Source organism: Anomaloglossus baeobatrachus, chromosome 8 (genome assembly GCF_048569485.1).
Source record: "Anomaloglossus baeobatrachus isolate aAnoBae1 chromosome 8, aAnoBae1.hap1, whole genome shotgun sequence".
Classification (NCBI taxonomy): Eukaryota; Metazoa; Chordata; class Amphibia; order Anura; family Aromobatidae; genus Anomaloglossus; species Anomaloglossus baeobatrachus.
The window spans coordinates 115147771-115164379 of NC_134360.1; the positions used below are offsets into that span (position 1 = coordinate 115147771).

Below are 16609 nucleotides of genomic sequence, written 5' to 3' on the forward strand. Positions count from 1 at the left end.
GTACATGGCTAAAATAACTCAGTGAGATGTGCTCCTTTAATGCTTTGTCATTGGTAGCTGTGGAATAAATGAATCGAGTGATAATACATTTATATTTAATATAACCAATAATTCTTATCAGCGCACTAATGAGAGAAAGTGCAGTGGTGATGGGCCTCTGATGCCCCACCAAGGTCCAGGTCCCATACATGCTGTCTGTGGATTGGGCAGCACATAGCAGCTGTTCAGTTACCTCACGGTGTACTCCATATTCATTTGTGGCGGTTTAATTAAGGAGTACGCATAACAATCTTTTTGTACTAGACACAGGATTATGAGAAAAGACAGGTAGAAATGGCTGATCTTATGAGGGATATTAGAATAGCTCATATTTTTCCGTTTTAATTGCAATGTAAAACAGATTTGGACCAAAAAAAATGGAAGATCTAATGGATAAATTATTGGGTTTTATCTGATTTTTATGTGTTTCATATTCAGTCTTTTTAGCTGTGTTTACCAAACATTTGTTGTTATATTCTTTAAAAAAATAAATAAATTGTAATATAAACTTTTCCCTTATGGCCATGACAGCACAAGTGAGAGAACCCTTCATATAGGAGCAAGAAAAAGAAACTGAGTAAAGCGGGCTTTATACGCTGCGACATCGCTCAAGCGATCTCGTTGGGGTCACGGATATTGTGACGCACATCTGGTCGCTGTAGCGATCTCGTTGTGTGTGACACCTATGAGCGATTTTGCATCGTTGCAAAAATGTGCAAAATCGCTCATCGGTGACATGGGGGTCCATTCTCAAATATCATTGCTGCAGCAGTAACGAAGTTGTTCCTCGTTCCTGCGGCAGCACACATCGGTACGTGTGACACCGCAGGAACGAGGAAGCTCTCCTTACCTACCTCCCGTCCGCAATGCGGAAGGAAGGAGGTGGGTGGGATGTTCGTCCCGCTCATCTCCGCGCTTCCGCTTCTATTGGGCGGCGGTTCAGTGACGCAGCTGTGACGTCGCTGTGATGCTGAACGAACCGCCCCCTTAGAAAGGAGGCGGTTCCCTGGTCACAGCGACGTCGCTAGGCAGGTAAGCAGTGTGACGGGTCAGCGCGATGTTGTGCGCCACGGGCAGCAAGTTGCCCGTGTCACACAACCGATGGGGGCAGGTACGCACGCTAGCGATATCGGTCACGATAACGCAGCGTGTAAAGCGGCCTTTATTCCTGAGTTTCTTTAAAGAGGAAACCCCACCTCAGCTCCTCCAGGATCTCTTGGAGCTGCAGGGTTCCTATCCCCCAAAGTTAATTATATGTTTAGTTACCTGGGCTAGCATAAAGCTCCTCCCTTTTTTTTTTTTTTTTTTTTTTTTCCCCCTTTTCTCTTTCTCTCTCTCTCTCTCTCTCTCTCTCTCTCTCTCTCTCTCTCTCTCTCTCTCTCTCTCTCTCTCTCTCTCTCTCTCTCTCTCTCTCTCTCTCTCTCTCTCTCTCTCTCTCTCTCGGCAGATCACTTGGTTTCTTTACTCTTCTGCTGCTGAACTTCTATCTTGCTCTACTGGGCGCCTTCACTGGCTGTGATGGATGGTTTCTCCCAGGGACGGTCCAGGTTTTTGTGGACCCTGGGCGAAAGGGTCTCAGTGGGCCCCATCCACACACAGACATGCAGATTCATACACATACAGGCATACGTACACATATATATATTAACCCCTTAGTGACTGAGCTAATTTTCACCTTAATGACCAGACCAAATTTTGCAATTCTGACCAGTGTCACTTTATGAGGTTATAACTCTGGAACGCTTCAATGGATCCCAGTGATTCTGAGATTTGTTTTTTCGTAACATATTGGACTTTATGTTAGTACTAAATTTTGGAGAATATTTTTTGCGTTTCTTTGTGAAAAAAACGGAAATTTGGCGAACATTTTGAAAATTATGCAATTTTCAACTTTTGAACTTTTATACTGTTAAACCAGAGAGTTATGTCACATAAATAGTTAATAAATAACATATCCCACTTGTCTACTTTACATCAGTGCAATTTTTGAAACAAAATTTTTTGGGGTTAGGAAGTTATAAGGATTCAAAGTTCATCAGCAATTTCCCATTTTTTTTCAACAAAATTTACAAAATCTTTTTTTTTAGGGACCACATCACATTTGAAGTAACTTTGGTGGACCTAGGTGACAGAAAATACCCAAAAGTGACCCTATTCTAAAAACTGCACCCCCCAAAGTACTCAAAACCACATCCAAGAAGTTTATTAACCCTTCAGGTGCTTCACAGGAAAAAAAGCAATGTGGAATGAAAAAAAATATATATATTTTACCTATAAAATGTTGCTCTCGCGCCAATTTATTCACTTTTAGAAGAAGTAACACAACAAACTGAACCCAAAATTTGTTCCCCAGTTTCTCCTGAGTGCGCTGATACCCCAGATGTGGTCAGAAACCTCTGTTTGGACAAATGGGAGGACTCGGAACAGAAGAAGCAATATTTGAATTTTGGAAAGCAAATTTGGCTGAAATAGATTGCGGGTACCATGTTTCATTTGCAGGGCCCCTAAGGTACCTAAACAGCAGAAACACCCCATAACTGACCCCATTTTGGAAACTAGACCCCCTCAAGGAATTTATCTAGATGTTTGTTAAGAACTTTGAACCCCCGGGGTATTCACAGAATTTTATAATGTTGAACCGTGAAAATAAAAAAAAATTTTTTTTAACACAAAATTGTTACTTCAACCAAGTAGCTTTTTTTTCCACAAGGGTATCAGGAAAAAGTACACCCTGAAATGTATCGAGCAATTTCTCCTGAGTTCGCCGATACCTCATGTGTGGTGGAAATCAACTGTTCAAGTGCACGGTGGGGCTCGGAAGGGAAGGAGTGCCATTTGACTGCAAAATTGGCTGGAATCATTAGCGTACACCATGTCGCATTTGCAGAGCCCCTGCAGTGCCTAAACAGTGGAGCTCCCCCACAAGAGACCCCATTCTGGAAACTAGTCCTCTCAAGGATTTTTTCCAGTGGTATAGTGAGCAGTATGAACCCATAGTTACTTCACAGAATTTGATAACCTTAGGTCATCATATTGAAAATGTTTGTTTATTTTTTTCACAAAAATGTTGCTTTCGCACCAAATTTCTCACTTTTTCAAGAGGAAACACCAAAAAATGGACCCCAGTTTGTTATCCAATTTTTTATGAGCGCAGGGATACCTCACATGTGGCCAAAAACCTCTGTTTGGACAAACGTTAGGGCTTGGAATGGAAGGAGCACCATTTGAATTTTGGAAAAGCTGAAATAAATTGCGGGCACCATGTCACACTTGCAGGGCCCCTGGGGTACATATACAATAGAAACCCCCCACAAGTGACCCCAATTTGGAAACTAGACTCCTCAAGTATTTTTATTCAGGGGTATAGTGAGCATTTTGAACCCCCAGGGGCATCACAAAAATGTTGCTCTAGCAGCAAATTTCTCACTTTTAGGCTATGTGCCCACGATCCGGCGACACTGAATCTGCGGAGATGTGTGTTGTCCACGGGAGAACCCAGCTGCTCGTGACCACGATCCAGGTTTGTGCTACTGCTGACTTTAGCTCTATTCTCTCTGCAGAGAACACTCGTCTCTGCAGCATAAATTAACATGCTGCAGTGCCAGATGTCCGTTTATGCTGTGGAGAAAATAAGCATAGTGGACAGGAGATTTCTAAAACTGTGCTTCTACTGTACAACACAGCAGCGAAAACACAGCGTCCAAAACACTTGAATCCCTAATCGCAGGCACACAGCCTAAAAAGCTAGGAAGGATGGAAGGATAGATAGACAGACAGATGTCAAACACATATATAACGTCCCACCCCCCTACATATTCTAAGCGGCACCCTTTAGTGACTTTCATGTGGCACTAAAGGGTGCCTAGCCTTGTATTTAGCAAAAAAAAAAAAATTAATTAAAAAACAAAAAAACAAAAAACAGTCGTGGGGTCCCTCCATTTTTGATAGCCAGCTAGGGTAAAGCAGACTGCTGCAGCCTGCAAACCACAGCTGTCCGCTTTACTTTGGTTGGGGATCTAATTTGGAGGGCACCCCAGGCTCTTTTTTATAATTATTTATAAATAAATAATTAAAAAAAAAATGGGGTCCCCCCCAAATTGGTTCACCAGCCAAGGTAAAGCGGACAGCTGTGGTCTGATATTCTCAGGGTGGGAAGGTCCATAGTTATTGGCCCCTCCCAGCCTAATAATAGCAGGCCGCAGCTGCCCCAGAAGTGGCGCATACATTAGATGTGCCAATCCTGGTGCTTCGCCACGGCTCATCCCGTGCCCCGGTGCGGTGGCAAAAGGGGTATAAATGGGGTTGATACCAGATGTGTAATGTCACCTGACACCAAGCCCAGCAGTGATGTCATGGCGTCTATCAGATACCAGACATCACTAACTGTCAGTAATAAAAAAAATGTACGACAAAAGAAAAAAAAAATATTTGAGAAAACACTCCCCAAAACATTCCCTCTTTCACCAATTTATTGTAAAGAAGAAAAAAAATCCGGTGCGCAGTAATAATCCATTTTGGAAGTCCCACGACGACTCTGGACCTTCTAGAATATGGAGGGCACGCTCAGGGAACGTATCCCCCATTTTCTAAGAGTGTGGGTGCAAAGAATCTGCACCTACCCTCCCCGGGTCACAACAGCAGTGTCTGTGCAGCCAGCGCAGCTCCACAGCCGTTCTCACTGAACACAGGAATCTGAGCACAGCTGAAAGCCGCGCTCTGCGCATGCGACCAGTGTCTGCTGTGGAGGAGGAGGGACGCGGGGATCAGCGCTGCAAAAAGGTAAAAATACCGGGGGCACACCGGGAAACACCGGTGGGTTATGGGGGGTGGCTTAGCTGGACCCGGGGAGTAGTTTTCTGTCACATGTGTCATGGCACATGCAACAGAAGTCAGAGCAGAAGGGTCAATGCGGGCGGTGCATTAGTGTGCGCGCCGCCATCTTGGATGTTCAGGAGGGGGTGAGGGTCGGGGGGGCACATCGGTGACACCAGGGGACCGGAGGGGACCAGGGGGGGAGATTTATCTCCCGTCTGGCATGTTTGCCAGGTGGGAGATAAATCATTGTTTACCGGCGCTGTCATTTACTGGAGCATAATCTGTATACGGTGTCTACCGGTGATCACGTGACTGGGGCCCGGAAAAAAACGGCCCGAATCGTGATCTCCAGGGTCTCAGCTACCCCCGGTAGCTGAAATCCCAGATATTTTCCGTCGCTGGGGGGCGCTATTTACCTTTTTCAGCCTGATGTCTTAAAGCGTCAGAACAGAATAAGTACCCTGTTTGTCCGACGTCTAAAGTCGTACGGCCGTCGTTATGAGGTTAAAGAGAAATAAAAATAACCCACATATAAATAAACATCTAGACACAGTCATATACACTGACATACATAGATATACACATCATACATACAGACACAGAGATATATTTCTAATATTGGGAAGCTGACAACAGCCTCATTCACCTCCCCCACTTGTCTCCATCCAGCTCCTCCTGGGCATGTGTCTGTGTCACGCTGATTGATGGCCATACATAGAGAACACTGACACTGCTGTATATACACATTACAAGAGAGGCTGGGGACATGCACATTACTGGGGGGCATACATATTACTGAGGAAAGAGGTATACAGCAATGGGGGGCATACAGCTCCAGAGGGGGGCATACAGCTCTACAGGGGGCAGTGGCTCTGGGGTGGGGGGACAAACAGCTCTGAGGTGGGGTGGTGACATGCAGCTCTGGGGTGGGAGGGGACAAAGCTCTGGGGGTAGTATACAGCACTGGGGTGGGGGGGACACACAGCTCTGAGGGTATAGTAGTATGCAGCCCCCATACTCCTCTACATAGTGTTATAAAGCCGCCATAGTCATCCATATAGTATTATGTAGTCCCCATGTAGTATAATGCAGCCCCAAGTAGTATAATGCAGCCCCCATATGGCACTATGCAACCCCCATATAACATTAAGCAGCCCCATATAGCACAATGCAGACTCAGATAGCATTAGGCACCTTCATGTAGTACACAACCCCCAGATAGCATTAGACACTTTAATGTAGTAGACAGCCCCCATATAGCACAGTGCAGACCCAGATAGCATTAGGCATCCTCATGTAGTATGCAGCCCGTATATAGCACCGTGCAGATCCAGATAGCATTAGGCACCTTCATGTAGTATACAGCCCCCGTATCCTTTAATGCACCCGATAGTCATCTGGCCACCGTGATTAATTCATACTCCCTTTTCCTTATTCCCCCGCTGCTCTGGTCTCCTCAGCGCGTCCACTGCTGTCGCTCTGACCTCCCTGCAGGCGCACAGTGTTGACGTCACCGCGCTCCGCTGCTGATCTTTCAGAGTGCCGACAAACACAGAGGGAGAATGATGAGAGTCAGCTCGCCGCTCCATCTTATCATTGCTCTCCATTTTATCGGCAACTGCGATGCTGATACAATTGGAAGTGCGTTTCTCGGCGGGGGGTAGGCCGGTGACAGCGCGGGCACCGGGCCCCCCTGAGTAGTGGTAGCGTGGCCTGCCACTGCGAGTGGGCCCCCCGGCACTTGATCGGCTTTGCCGGGTGCTGATGTCGGCCCTGGTTTCTCCTAACCACCTCTAGGAGCGGCATCCTGGCTGGGTTAGTGGTGCTCCTTCTGGGCTGATGGGAGGCACTTATGGGAGGAGGCATTCCCTGGTACCCGATAAGGGTTCCCATTAGTCACTTGAACTGTCAACCTGGAGTTGGAACTAAAGTATGCATTATTTAAAGTGCATCAATCGCCAGGATTTTTTCATATAACCTAAAGCCAGTGCTATACTGGCACTATAAGGCTGATTCTCTACATAACATGTTTTTCCAAAAATAAGACACTGTCTTATATATTTTTTATTTTTTTTTTTGCCTCCCAAAAAAGCACTAGGGCTTATTTTTGGAGGAGGTCTTACGGTTGGGGGGAAAGTTTACCCCCAAAAAAGCAGACACCCCCCCCCCCCACTTCCCAGGAGACTCATACCAGACCCGGACGTCTGCGTGGTTCCCAGGTCCTCCCTGTGATCTCCGGTGGTTGCTGCACGTCGTTGTCCCCTGCTCCTGGCTGACACGCTGACACACACAGCCCGATCGCAGACACACATAGCAAATCACACAGCCGATCGCAGACACACACAGCAAATCACACACACAGCCGATCCCAGGCACACACAGCAAATCACACACAGCAGATCCTAGACACACAGCAAATCACACACAGCAGATCCTAGACACACAGCAAATCTCACACACACAGCAAATCACACACACACAGCAGATCCCAGACACACACAGCAAATCACGCACCCAGCCGATCGCAGACTCATGCACCCAGCCGATCGCAGACGCACGCACCCAGCCGATCGCAGACGCACGCACCCAGCCGATCGCAGACGCACGCACCCAGCCGATCGCAGACGCACGCACCCTCACATCACATCCAGCGCTTCCGACCACAGGGAATGATGAGAGCAAGTCACGTGTCCATCCGCAGGTCCTGTTCTGCAGGTCGTTGCGCTCCACCACACTGCCTCTCAGGATTCTGGCGACGAGAAGAGATCGGTGTTGCTGGATGAGGTGAGTGTGTATGCAATCCGATGTGTGTGCTATCCGATATATATGTGTGTGTGTGTGTGTGTGTGTGTGTGATCTGATGTGTGCAGGTGTGCGATCACTGCAGGTCCTGCCGCTCAGCGTCGGGTGAGTGATTGCGGGGTGCCCGCTGTCTATAATGAAGTGTCCTGCAGTATCTATCTTTTTTTAGCTGCTCGGACACTTCATTACTGAACCGCGACTAGGGCTTATTTTCGGGCGAGGGGTTATATTTAAGCCTTACTCCGAAAATGCTGAAAATCTTTGCTAGGGCTTATTTTTGGGGAAGGCCTTTTTTTTGGAAAAACACGGTACCTGTAGTGGACACCTCAGATGTTTTAGGTTTTGAAATCCAAAAAAAAGTAAAGTTTATAAAATCAGCAGCTTCTTGAGTGACCGCAGCTAAGGATAAGATAATATCTGAGGGGTATGCATAGTTATCCCCTCCCACTGTAAGAATTATCATAAGTATTATACAATTGATTTACTTTATCTTGCAGGACCTGTGCTGAGGTCATAGCCATGTGACCAGAAGGGGCAGGGCCTCAGTCAACAAAGCTGATACCAGGAAGCAACATTTTTCTGTTGGATGATGCCCCGCCCCTTTTGGTCACATGGGTATGACCTCACCACAGGTCCTGCAAGTCAAGGTAAATCAATTGTAAAATACTTATGCTAATTCTAACAGGGGGAGTGGATAACTATGAATACCCCCCAGCTATTATCTGATCCTCAGCTGCTGTCACTGAAGAAGCTGGTGATTTTATATTCTTTGCCTTCTTGGATTTCAAAACTTATATATCCGAGCTGACCACTACAGGTATGTAGAGAATCAGCCTGATGGCTTTAGGTTATAAACAAAAATCCTGGTGATTGGTTCCCTTTTAAAGAGAAACCTGCTCGCATTTACTATTGTTCAATGAAATGTCCCTGCTCTCTTGTAACATAGCAGAACGAGTTCTCCGCATGCTGAGAATCCAGATTGCTGTGTTCGAAGCTAGTCTGGTGAGCTAAGAGGTTGGATGCCCACTCCATACACTTGTATTGAGTAAGGCTGCAGCCACTAGTTGGGTTCGGGTAGGGAACATGTATATCCCACAATTGCAGTCACATGACCACCGTGCCGCTGAATCCTTGCAGCGCACAATACGTGCGCTGGGAGGATTCATAAGTCTGCAGTCACATAGTGATTGTAGACTTATCATTTTAGACTGGACAACCCCTTTAAGTGATAAAAGGGAGTAATAGGGTCTAAGGCCAACTTATGTGACATGTCCAGTCAGGGTGAGGGTTTTTTGGACCTGATTGGGATGTTATCGATTAGAACACATCAGACAACAGTAATAAAGGTTTCCTCTGTTCTTTCCCGAATAAAGTCATTTTGCCTCCAAAACAGCTAGAACGATAATAGAGATTTAAAAAAGAATAGGATTTGGAAGATCAGTATAGAGTGGGGTTATTTCGCTTGTAAGGGAGAAAGATGTAGATCATGTAAACAAGATATTCGAAGATGGGTCACTTATAATGTCTTTCTTCTTGTGGGAAGCTCAGTGGAGTGTCCAAAGCTTCCAATCTATATGATGTTCGAAATTCAGGAAGGTCTGGCGTTACTGGAAGACTTTTCTGGAAGTGCTCCTGGACTCAGTAGCTCAGACATTTTTCCTTCTGTTTCCCAAACAGGAGGGTGTAAAGTCAGAAAATTCTGTCTCCTCTCACGTTCTACATTGTGGTCTTCAGTGTTATGCTTATTATCCTCTTGTATCCAAGCACTAAAATGACTCGGTTGAAAAGCAGGAACTTTCGGGCCTCTGTTTTCGCAGTCTGGGACAGGTCATTATTTTTTTTTTTTCTCTGGAAGCCCCTCTTTTTTTTTTTTTTTTTCTCCCCACAGGTCAGAAATTTTCTAAGAGTCAATTTCAGGAATCCGTCAAGGGCTGTCGCTTTGTTGGAGGAAGAACCTATTACTGCAACCTCAGACACACACCCAATAGTTTGGAGAACCCACTTAGTCTTTCTTAATTCAGATGGTATGGGATCATTTCCTGGAGATTGAATCAAGGAAAGAGTTGCGCACGATTCACCTGTCACCATCCCAATCCCTCTAGTACTTGGAAGGAAGGAATGTGAAAGTTCTATCAGATGACGACACAGCAGTAACATACATAGCCTGCCAGGGTGGAACAATATTCCTCTTGCCTGATGTCAATTTCATCTGATTTTCTCCTTCTCAAAGGTTATCTATCTATCCATCTCTGCAATTCACCTGAATATGGTAGACAATTCAGTTTCAGTCCCTGAGTCAGGGACTGGCCTCTCAATCAGGAGGTTGTCATGCAGATATCCCTGATATTGGGGAGGCCAGAGATAGACATCTTTTCCACAAAAGAAAACATCAAATACCCAAGATAAGATTTTTTTTTTCCCTCCTTTTTTTTCCCCCCTATGGTCGGCCCCTAGATGCCCTTTATTAGGGGTACTTCTCACATAGCGAGATTGCTGCTGAGTCACAGGTTTTGTGATGTACCAGTGACCTCATCAGCGATCTCGCTGTGTGTGACACTAAGCAGCAACCTCGCCTCTGCTGTGAAATCACTGATCGTTACGCACTGTTCTGGTTCATTTTTTGCTCGTTGGTCTCCCGCTGTGTAGCACGCATCGGCGTGTTTGACGGTGGGAGACCAACGAGCACCGACTCTGTGTAAGCAGCCAATGCTGGTAACCAGGGTAAATATCGGGTAACTAAGCAAAGCGGTTTGCTTAGTTACCCGATATTTACCCTGCTTACCAAGCGCAGAGTCGCTGGTGGCTGGTCGCTGGTGAGATCTGCCTGATTGACAACTCACCAGCGACCATGTAGCGACGCACCAGCGATCCTGACCAGGTCGTATCGTGGTCGGAATCGCTGGTACGTTGTTTAGTGAGATGGGACCCTTAGTCTTGCAAAGGGTTTAAGATCTACATATCGTCCAAGAGTCAATTAAAATATTAGATAAGATTGTGTCAGAGTAATCCTTATAGCTTCCTTTTGGGCAAGTATAGTTTGCTTCACATGGCTCAGGAAATTTGCTGTTTCAAATCCATTGGGTTTTCTAGTCAGGAAAGACCTGTCTCGGCCCCGTCTTTCATCTGGACGTGGCAATGTTCCACTTTATGGCATGGAACTTGAAATAAAACTGTTTAAAAAGCTGGGGTTTATTTGACCAGGTTAGCTCTACCTTTCTAGTAAGCAGGAAGGTGGTCACTTCTAGGATTCTACTGCAGATTTAGGCGATGTGCGCACAGTGCATTTTTCGCGGTGTTTTTCGGGTGCGTTTTTGGGCTCAAAACTGCATGACTTTGCTTCCCCAGCAAAGTATGAGTTTTCATTTTTGCTGTCCACACAAATTTTTTTTTTTTTTTTAGGGTACTTTCACACTTGCATTGTTTTCCTTCTGCCACAATCCGCCCTTTCGGAAAACAGCAGAATCCGTTAACGGATTCCGCTGTTTCCCATAGACTTGTATGGATGACGGATTGTGCCAAAAGGACCTGCGTTGCTTCCGCTGGGCGACGCTCCGTTGCTTCCGCCCAGCGGGAGGAACGCAGCATGTAATGTTTTTTTGAGCAGCGGAATCCTTAGGATTTCACTGCGCATGCTCTCTGGCTCCCTGCACCCGTAACCAAGGTAAATATCGGGTAACCACGCAAAGTGCTTTGCCCGATATTTACCCTGGCCACGTGTTCAGGAAGACCAACACTTCCCTGCTCCGCCCCCTCCCGCACTCCACTCCGCGCGTGTGTGTGTGTATATATGTATGTGTGTGTGTGTATGTATGTATGTATGTATGTATGTATGTATGTGTGTGTGTATATATATATATATATATATATATATATATATATATATATATATATATATATATATATATATATATATATATATATATATATATACAGTGCCTACAAGTAGTATTCAACCCCCTGCAGATTTAGCAGGTTTGATAAGATGCAAATAAGTTAGAGCCTGCAAACTTCAAACAAGAGCAGGATTTATTAACAGATGCATAAATCTTACAAACCAACAAGTTATGTTGCTCAGTTAAATTTTAATAAATTTTCAACATAAAAGTGTGGGTCAATTATTATTCAACCCCTAGGTTTAATATTTTGTGGAATAACCCTTGTTTGCAATTACAGCTAATAATCGTCTTTTATAAGACCTGATCAGGCCGGCACAGGTCTCTGGAGTTATCTTGGCCCACTCCTCCATGCAGATCTTCTCCAAGTTATCTAGGTTCTTTGGGTGTCTCATGTGGACTTTAATCTCCTTCCAAAAGTTTTCAATTGGGTTAAGGTCAGGAGACTGACTAGGCCACTGCAACACCTTGATTTTTTTCCCTCTTGAACCAGGCCTTGGTTTTCTTGGCTGTGTGCTTTGGGTCATTGTCTTGTCGGAAGATGAAATGACGACCCATCTTAAGATCCTTGATGGGGAAGCGGAGGTTCTTGGCCAAAATCTCCAGGTAGGCCGTGCTATCCATCTTCCCATGGATGCGGACCAGATGGCCAGGCCCCTTGGCTGAGAAACAGCCCCACAGCATGATGCTGCCACAACCATGCTTGACTTTAGGGATGGTATTCTTGGGGTCGTATGCAGTGCCATCCAGTCTCCAAACGTCACGTGTGTGGTTGGCACCAAAGATCTCGATCTTGGTCTCATCAGACCAGAGAACCTTGAACCAGTCTGTCTGAGTCCTCCAAGTGATCATGAGCAAACTGTAGACGAGCCTTGATATGACTCTCTGAAAGTAAAGGTACCTTACGGGCTCGTCTGGAACGGAGACCATTGCGGTGGAGTACGTTACTTATGGTATTGACTAAAACCAATGTCCCCACTGCCATGAGATTTTCCCGGAGCTCCTTCCTTGTTGTCCTTGGGTTAGCCTTGACTCTTCGGCCATGCCTGGCCTGGGCACGGGTGGAAACTTTCAAAGGCTGTCCACGCCATGGAAGGCTAACAGTAGTTCCATAAGCCTTCCACTTCCGGATGATGCTCCCAACAGTGGAGACAGGTAGGCCCAACTCCTTGGAAAGGGTTTTGTACCCCTTGCCAGCCTTGTGACCCTCCACGATCTTGTCTCTGATGGCCTTGGAATGCTCCTTTGTCTTTCCCATGTTGACCAAGTATGAGTGCTGTTCACAAGTTTGGGGAGGGTCTTAATTAGTCAGAGAAGGCTGGAAAAAGAGATAATTAATCCAAACATGTGAAGCTCATTGTTCTTTGTGCCTGAAATACTTCTTAATACTTTAGGGGAACCAAACAGAATTCTTGTGGTTTGAGGGGTTGAATAATAAATGACCCTCTGAATAAACTTTTCACAATTTAAAAAAAAAAAATAAAAAAAGAAATAACATTCTTTTTTGCTGCAGTGCATTTCACACTTCCAGGCTGATCTACAGTCCAAATGTCACAATGGCAAGTTAATTCCGAATGTGCAAACCTGCTAAATCTGCAGGGGGTTGAATACTACTTGTAGGCACTATATATGTATATGTATGTATGTAAGATATATATATATATATATATATATATATATATATATATATATATATATATATATATATATATATATATATATATATAAAATTTGTTTAAAAGAACAGAGAGCCCTCAGTGGCCTCTACTGGCTAACACTGTACAAAGATATATTTTACATGTATGTGTGTGTATATATATGTGTGTGTGTGTATATATATATATATATATATATATATATATAATATAATATATATATATATAACACTCGCCCACCTGTCCTCAGCGTCATGACCCCGCTCAGCTCCGCCCCCCCGCACACATTCTTGGCGGCCGAGTGATCAGCTGATTACCCGGCAACCGGCTGCTGGGAGCGATCAGCTGATCATCCGGAGACCGGCTGCAGGGAGCGATCAGCTGATCACCCAGCGGCCGGCTACTGGGAGCGATCAGCTGATCATTCACAATAGTCTGCCGCCGGTAAAACTGTAAAAAAATAAATAAAATCAAAACGGATTCCGTTGTTTTGCTGCATCCATTGTTCCACCATATGCAACACATTCGTTGCATCCGTCACAACGCAATGCAACGGATACCGTTCAACGCAAGTGTGAAACTAGCCTTAAGCTGCGTTTTTGAGCTTCAAAAAAAATGGACATGTCAATTTTCCTGCGTTTTTCTGCGTTTTCCCCCCATGCAATGCATTGGAAAAACGCAGAGGTCAAAAACACACCAAAACGCAGCCAAAAATGCATGCGTTTTTTGCACGTTTTTGCCACGGCTGCATTTTTATGCGTTTTTGTGCGTTTTTAGCAGCCAAAAACGCAGCATCAAAAAAACACAGCGTGCGCACATAGCCTTAGACTGTCTATTTTGAGTGTTGCGTAAGCCTGTGCATGTTCTTAAAGGTCCCAATTTTCTTGTTCTTTCCAGCCTTTGCTCTTGAACCTTGATATGAATTAAGGTGACATAGGAGTGTTCCACATTTAAAGAGATCCTGGAGGCAGTCAGTACCTATTTCATATCTTGATAAGGATGTCTCTCTCATTGGTGCTATCATGGGCTCATAGGTTAAACTTACTGGTAATCGTTTTGCTAAGTGGATTTCACTAATGTAAGTGTTCTGTATGATTTTGTAGATAATTATATTCAGAAGACAAAGAAGACCTATATTGACAGTAGAGCTAGGAGAAACTTGGGTTCCATCAACACTGAGTTACAAGATGTTCAAAGGATCATGGTAGCAAACATTGAAGAAGTTCTACTTCGTGGTGAAGCCTTATCGGGTAGGTCATTTTACCACAATGGCCGGTAGATTGGCTGTAAGTTTGCATATCCGTCACGTGCAATACTGGCTAGTATCACCAATTGTCCTTTTTTTTTTTTTTCTCAGAACCTTATCCTCATATTGGCACTTGGCTAATATTTGCATTTTATAATTTGTCTATTTCTTTTTCAGCACTGGATACAAAAGCCAGCAATCTCTCAACCTTGTCAAAAAAATACCGTCAAGATGCAAAGTACCTAAACATGCGTTCCACTTATGCTAAATTGGCTGCAGTTGCTGTATTTTCAGTCATGTTGATCGTGTATGTCCGGTTTTGGTGGCTGTGAACTACAAGAATCGTCTAACAAAACTCTGAAAGTCAACAAATGGAATAAATGGCAGCATTTGGATGGTTTAATCTTTCAATATCACTTGTTAGTTTAAGAGACCTGCCACCAAAAGGTTAACCGTGGTACACCTTGTGATTCACCCTGATTTGTTTGCATTGGATTACACTGTATAAATATTAGACTTTTAAACAAGGTTCATCTGTTTTTGGAGACAAGATAAGACTAGAAAAACTATTGGCTATGTGTACCTGTAATGTTATTTTTACATTCATTTTGGAATACACATCATGCAACTTCTGACACTTCACGTTATCTACTCTCTTTTCTGTTTTAAGGCGCAGTCACATGGCATCGTAATCCTCGGACTAATTGGCGGCTCTCCTGACCCGAGCGTGTTAGCGTGTATTTTTACACAGCTCTCGCGCTCAGATCAGAAGAGCTAATGGCTAGTCTGAACATTGCATTGCGATGTTTGGACAAGTCCTACGGCCCGTGTGACTGTACACTTAAAGTTTTAATACCTTTCCTGCCCTATAAAATGTCCAGCTGCAAGTAACAGCCAATTTATTTACATTGCTCATGTTCCTGTGCCATCTCTCTAGACAGCCTGTTCTATTTTAGCTTTTTCACTTTGATTGCACTATAATATCTCTGTATCTTGCAGTTAAGAAAATCTAATAAGGTGATATATTTTTTCCACTGATTCATTGAGTAGTACCTGAGTGCAAAGAAAAAAGAGAAGGAATGCTGTGAAGAACCTTACTAACCAAGATTAAAAAGAAAGTGTGGCTGAACCGCTCACCTGGAGGGGTTGTACACCCTTGCACAACACCGGTTAGAGAATGAAGCTGGGATCTGGACGCTAGCCCAGACACCACTGGGGAATCCTCAGTCTGTGTAACTGTGGGCGTGATCATCAGGTGGTCATGTGACCAATCACATGTGATTGCATCACCGCAGGTCCTGGAGGTGGAAAGCAAAGCTGCTCCTGCCGTTGATCCCACAAGGGGAAAGATGGATACAGGCTGAAAAGACAAACGGTGTGGTGGAGCGCTAAAGAGGAGGAAGATCTTCAGTCTTTAAAATCTATATTTTCATATAAACCACAACACGTTTCAATAGGCAATCTATCTTCATCAGGTGGATAAAGAAATGAGAGGTGGGAAGTTACATTTAAAGGGACCACGGACCAATGATTAGAGATTAACAATTCAGACAAAAAAATTGGTTACATTAACCCTAAAATTGCCTACCTGTACACCAGATTACCAGTAGAGAAAATATTGTTTGTTTATTTCTGATTCACAATTTAAAAAAAAAACACAGTGCAGGATTATTCTATGCAGAGCCCACCAAACTAATGGATGGAATGTGCATAGGTAACTGCACTGGACAGCCATATAGAATCACATAACATCTGATAAAAATTATTACACCAATATACAACATTATAAAATTGTACAGAAAACACAAATTATGCTCATTAGGGTAGTACCTAATAAATTGATTATGTCCACACATCCACAAAAATAATATTAATAAAAAAATATTGAATATAAATATTCAAAAAATACAAAATATATATATAAAATATATACATCTTCAATACTTGGCAACATTTTCAATTGTAAAATTGTGACCTTCGTGAAACAAAGTGCCCAACTTGTATATCCAGAAACTTTATCAACCTATCGAGTCGGTCAGATTATAAGAATCCCAAATTAATGCGACTTATTATTATTGACCATATTGCAAGCACAGAATGTGACCGACTCGATAGGTTGATAAAGTTTCTTGATATACAAATTGGGCACTTTGTAAAAT

At 44.0% G+C, this 16609-nt stretch overlaps 1 protein-coding gene across 1 annotated transcript in view; it reads left to right on the top strand.

Moving 5' to 3' along the window:
* The window catches only part of SEC22B (SEC22 homolog B, vesicle trafficking protein), an 81785-nt gene extending 66297 nt beyond the window's left edge, over positions 1-15488 (top strand). Inside the window, exons 4-5 of the mRNA XM_075320908.1 lie at positions 14308-14454; positions 14628-15488. Of these exons, the coding sequence (XP_075177023.1) occupies positions 14308-14454; positions 14628-14782 (302 nt within the window). The 3' untranslated portion in view covers positions 14783-15488. The remainder of the gene's footprint in view (positions 1-14307; positions 14455-14627) is intronic.
* Positions 15489-16609: the final 1121 nt, after the last annotated feature.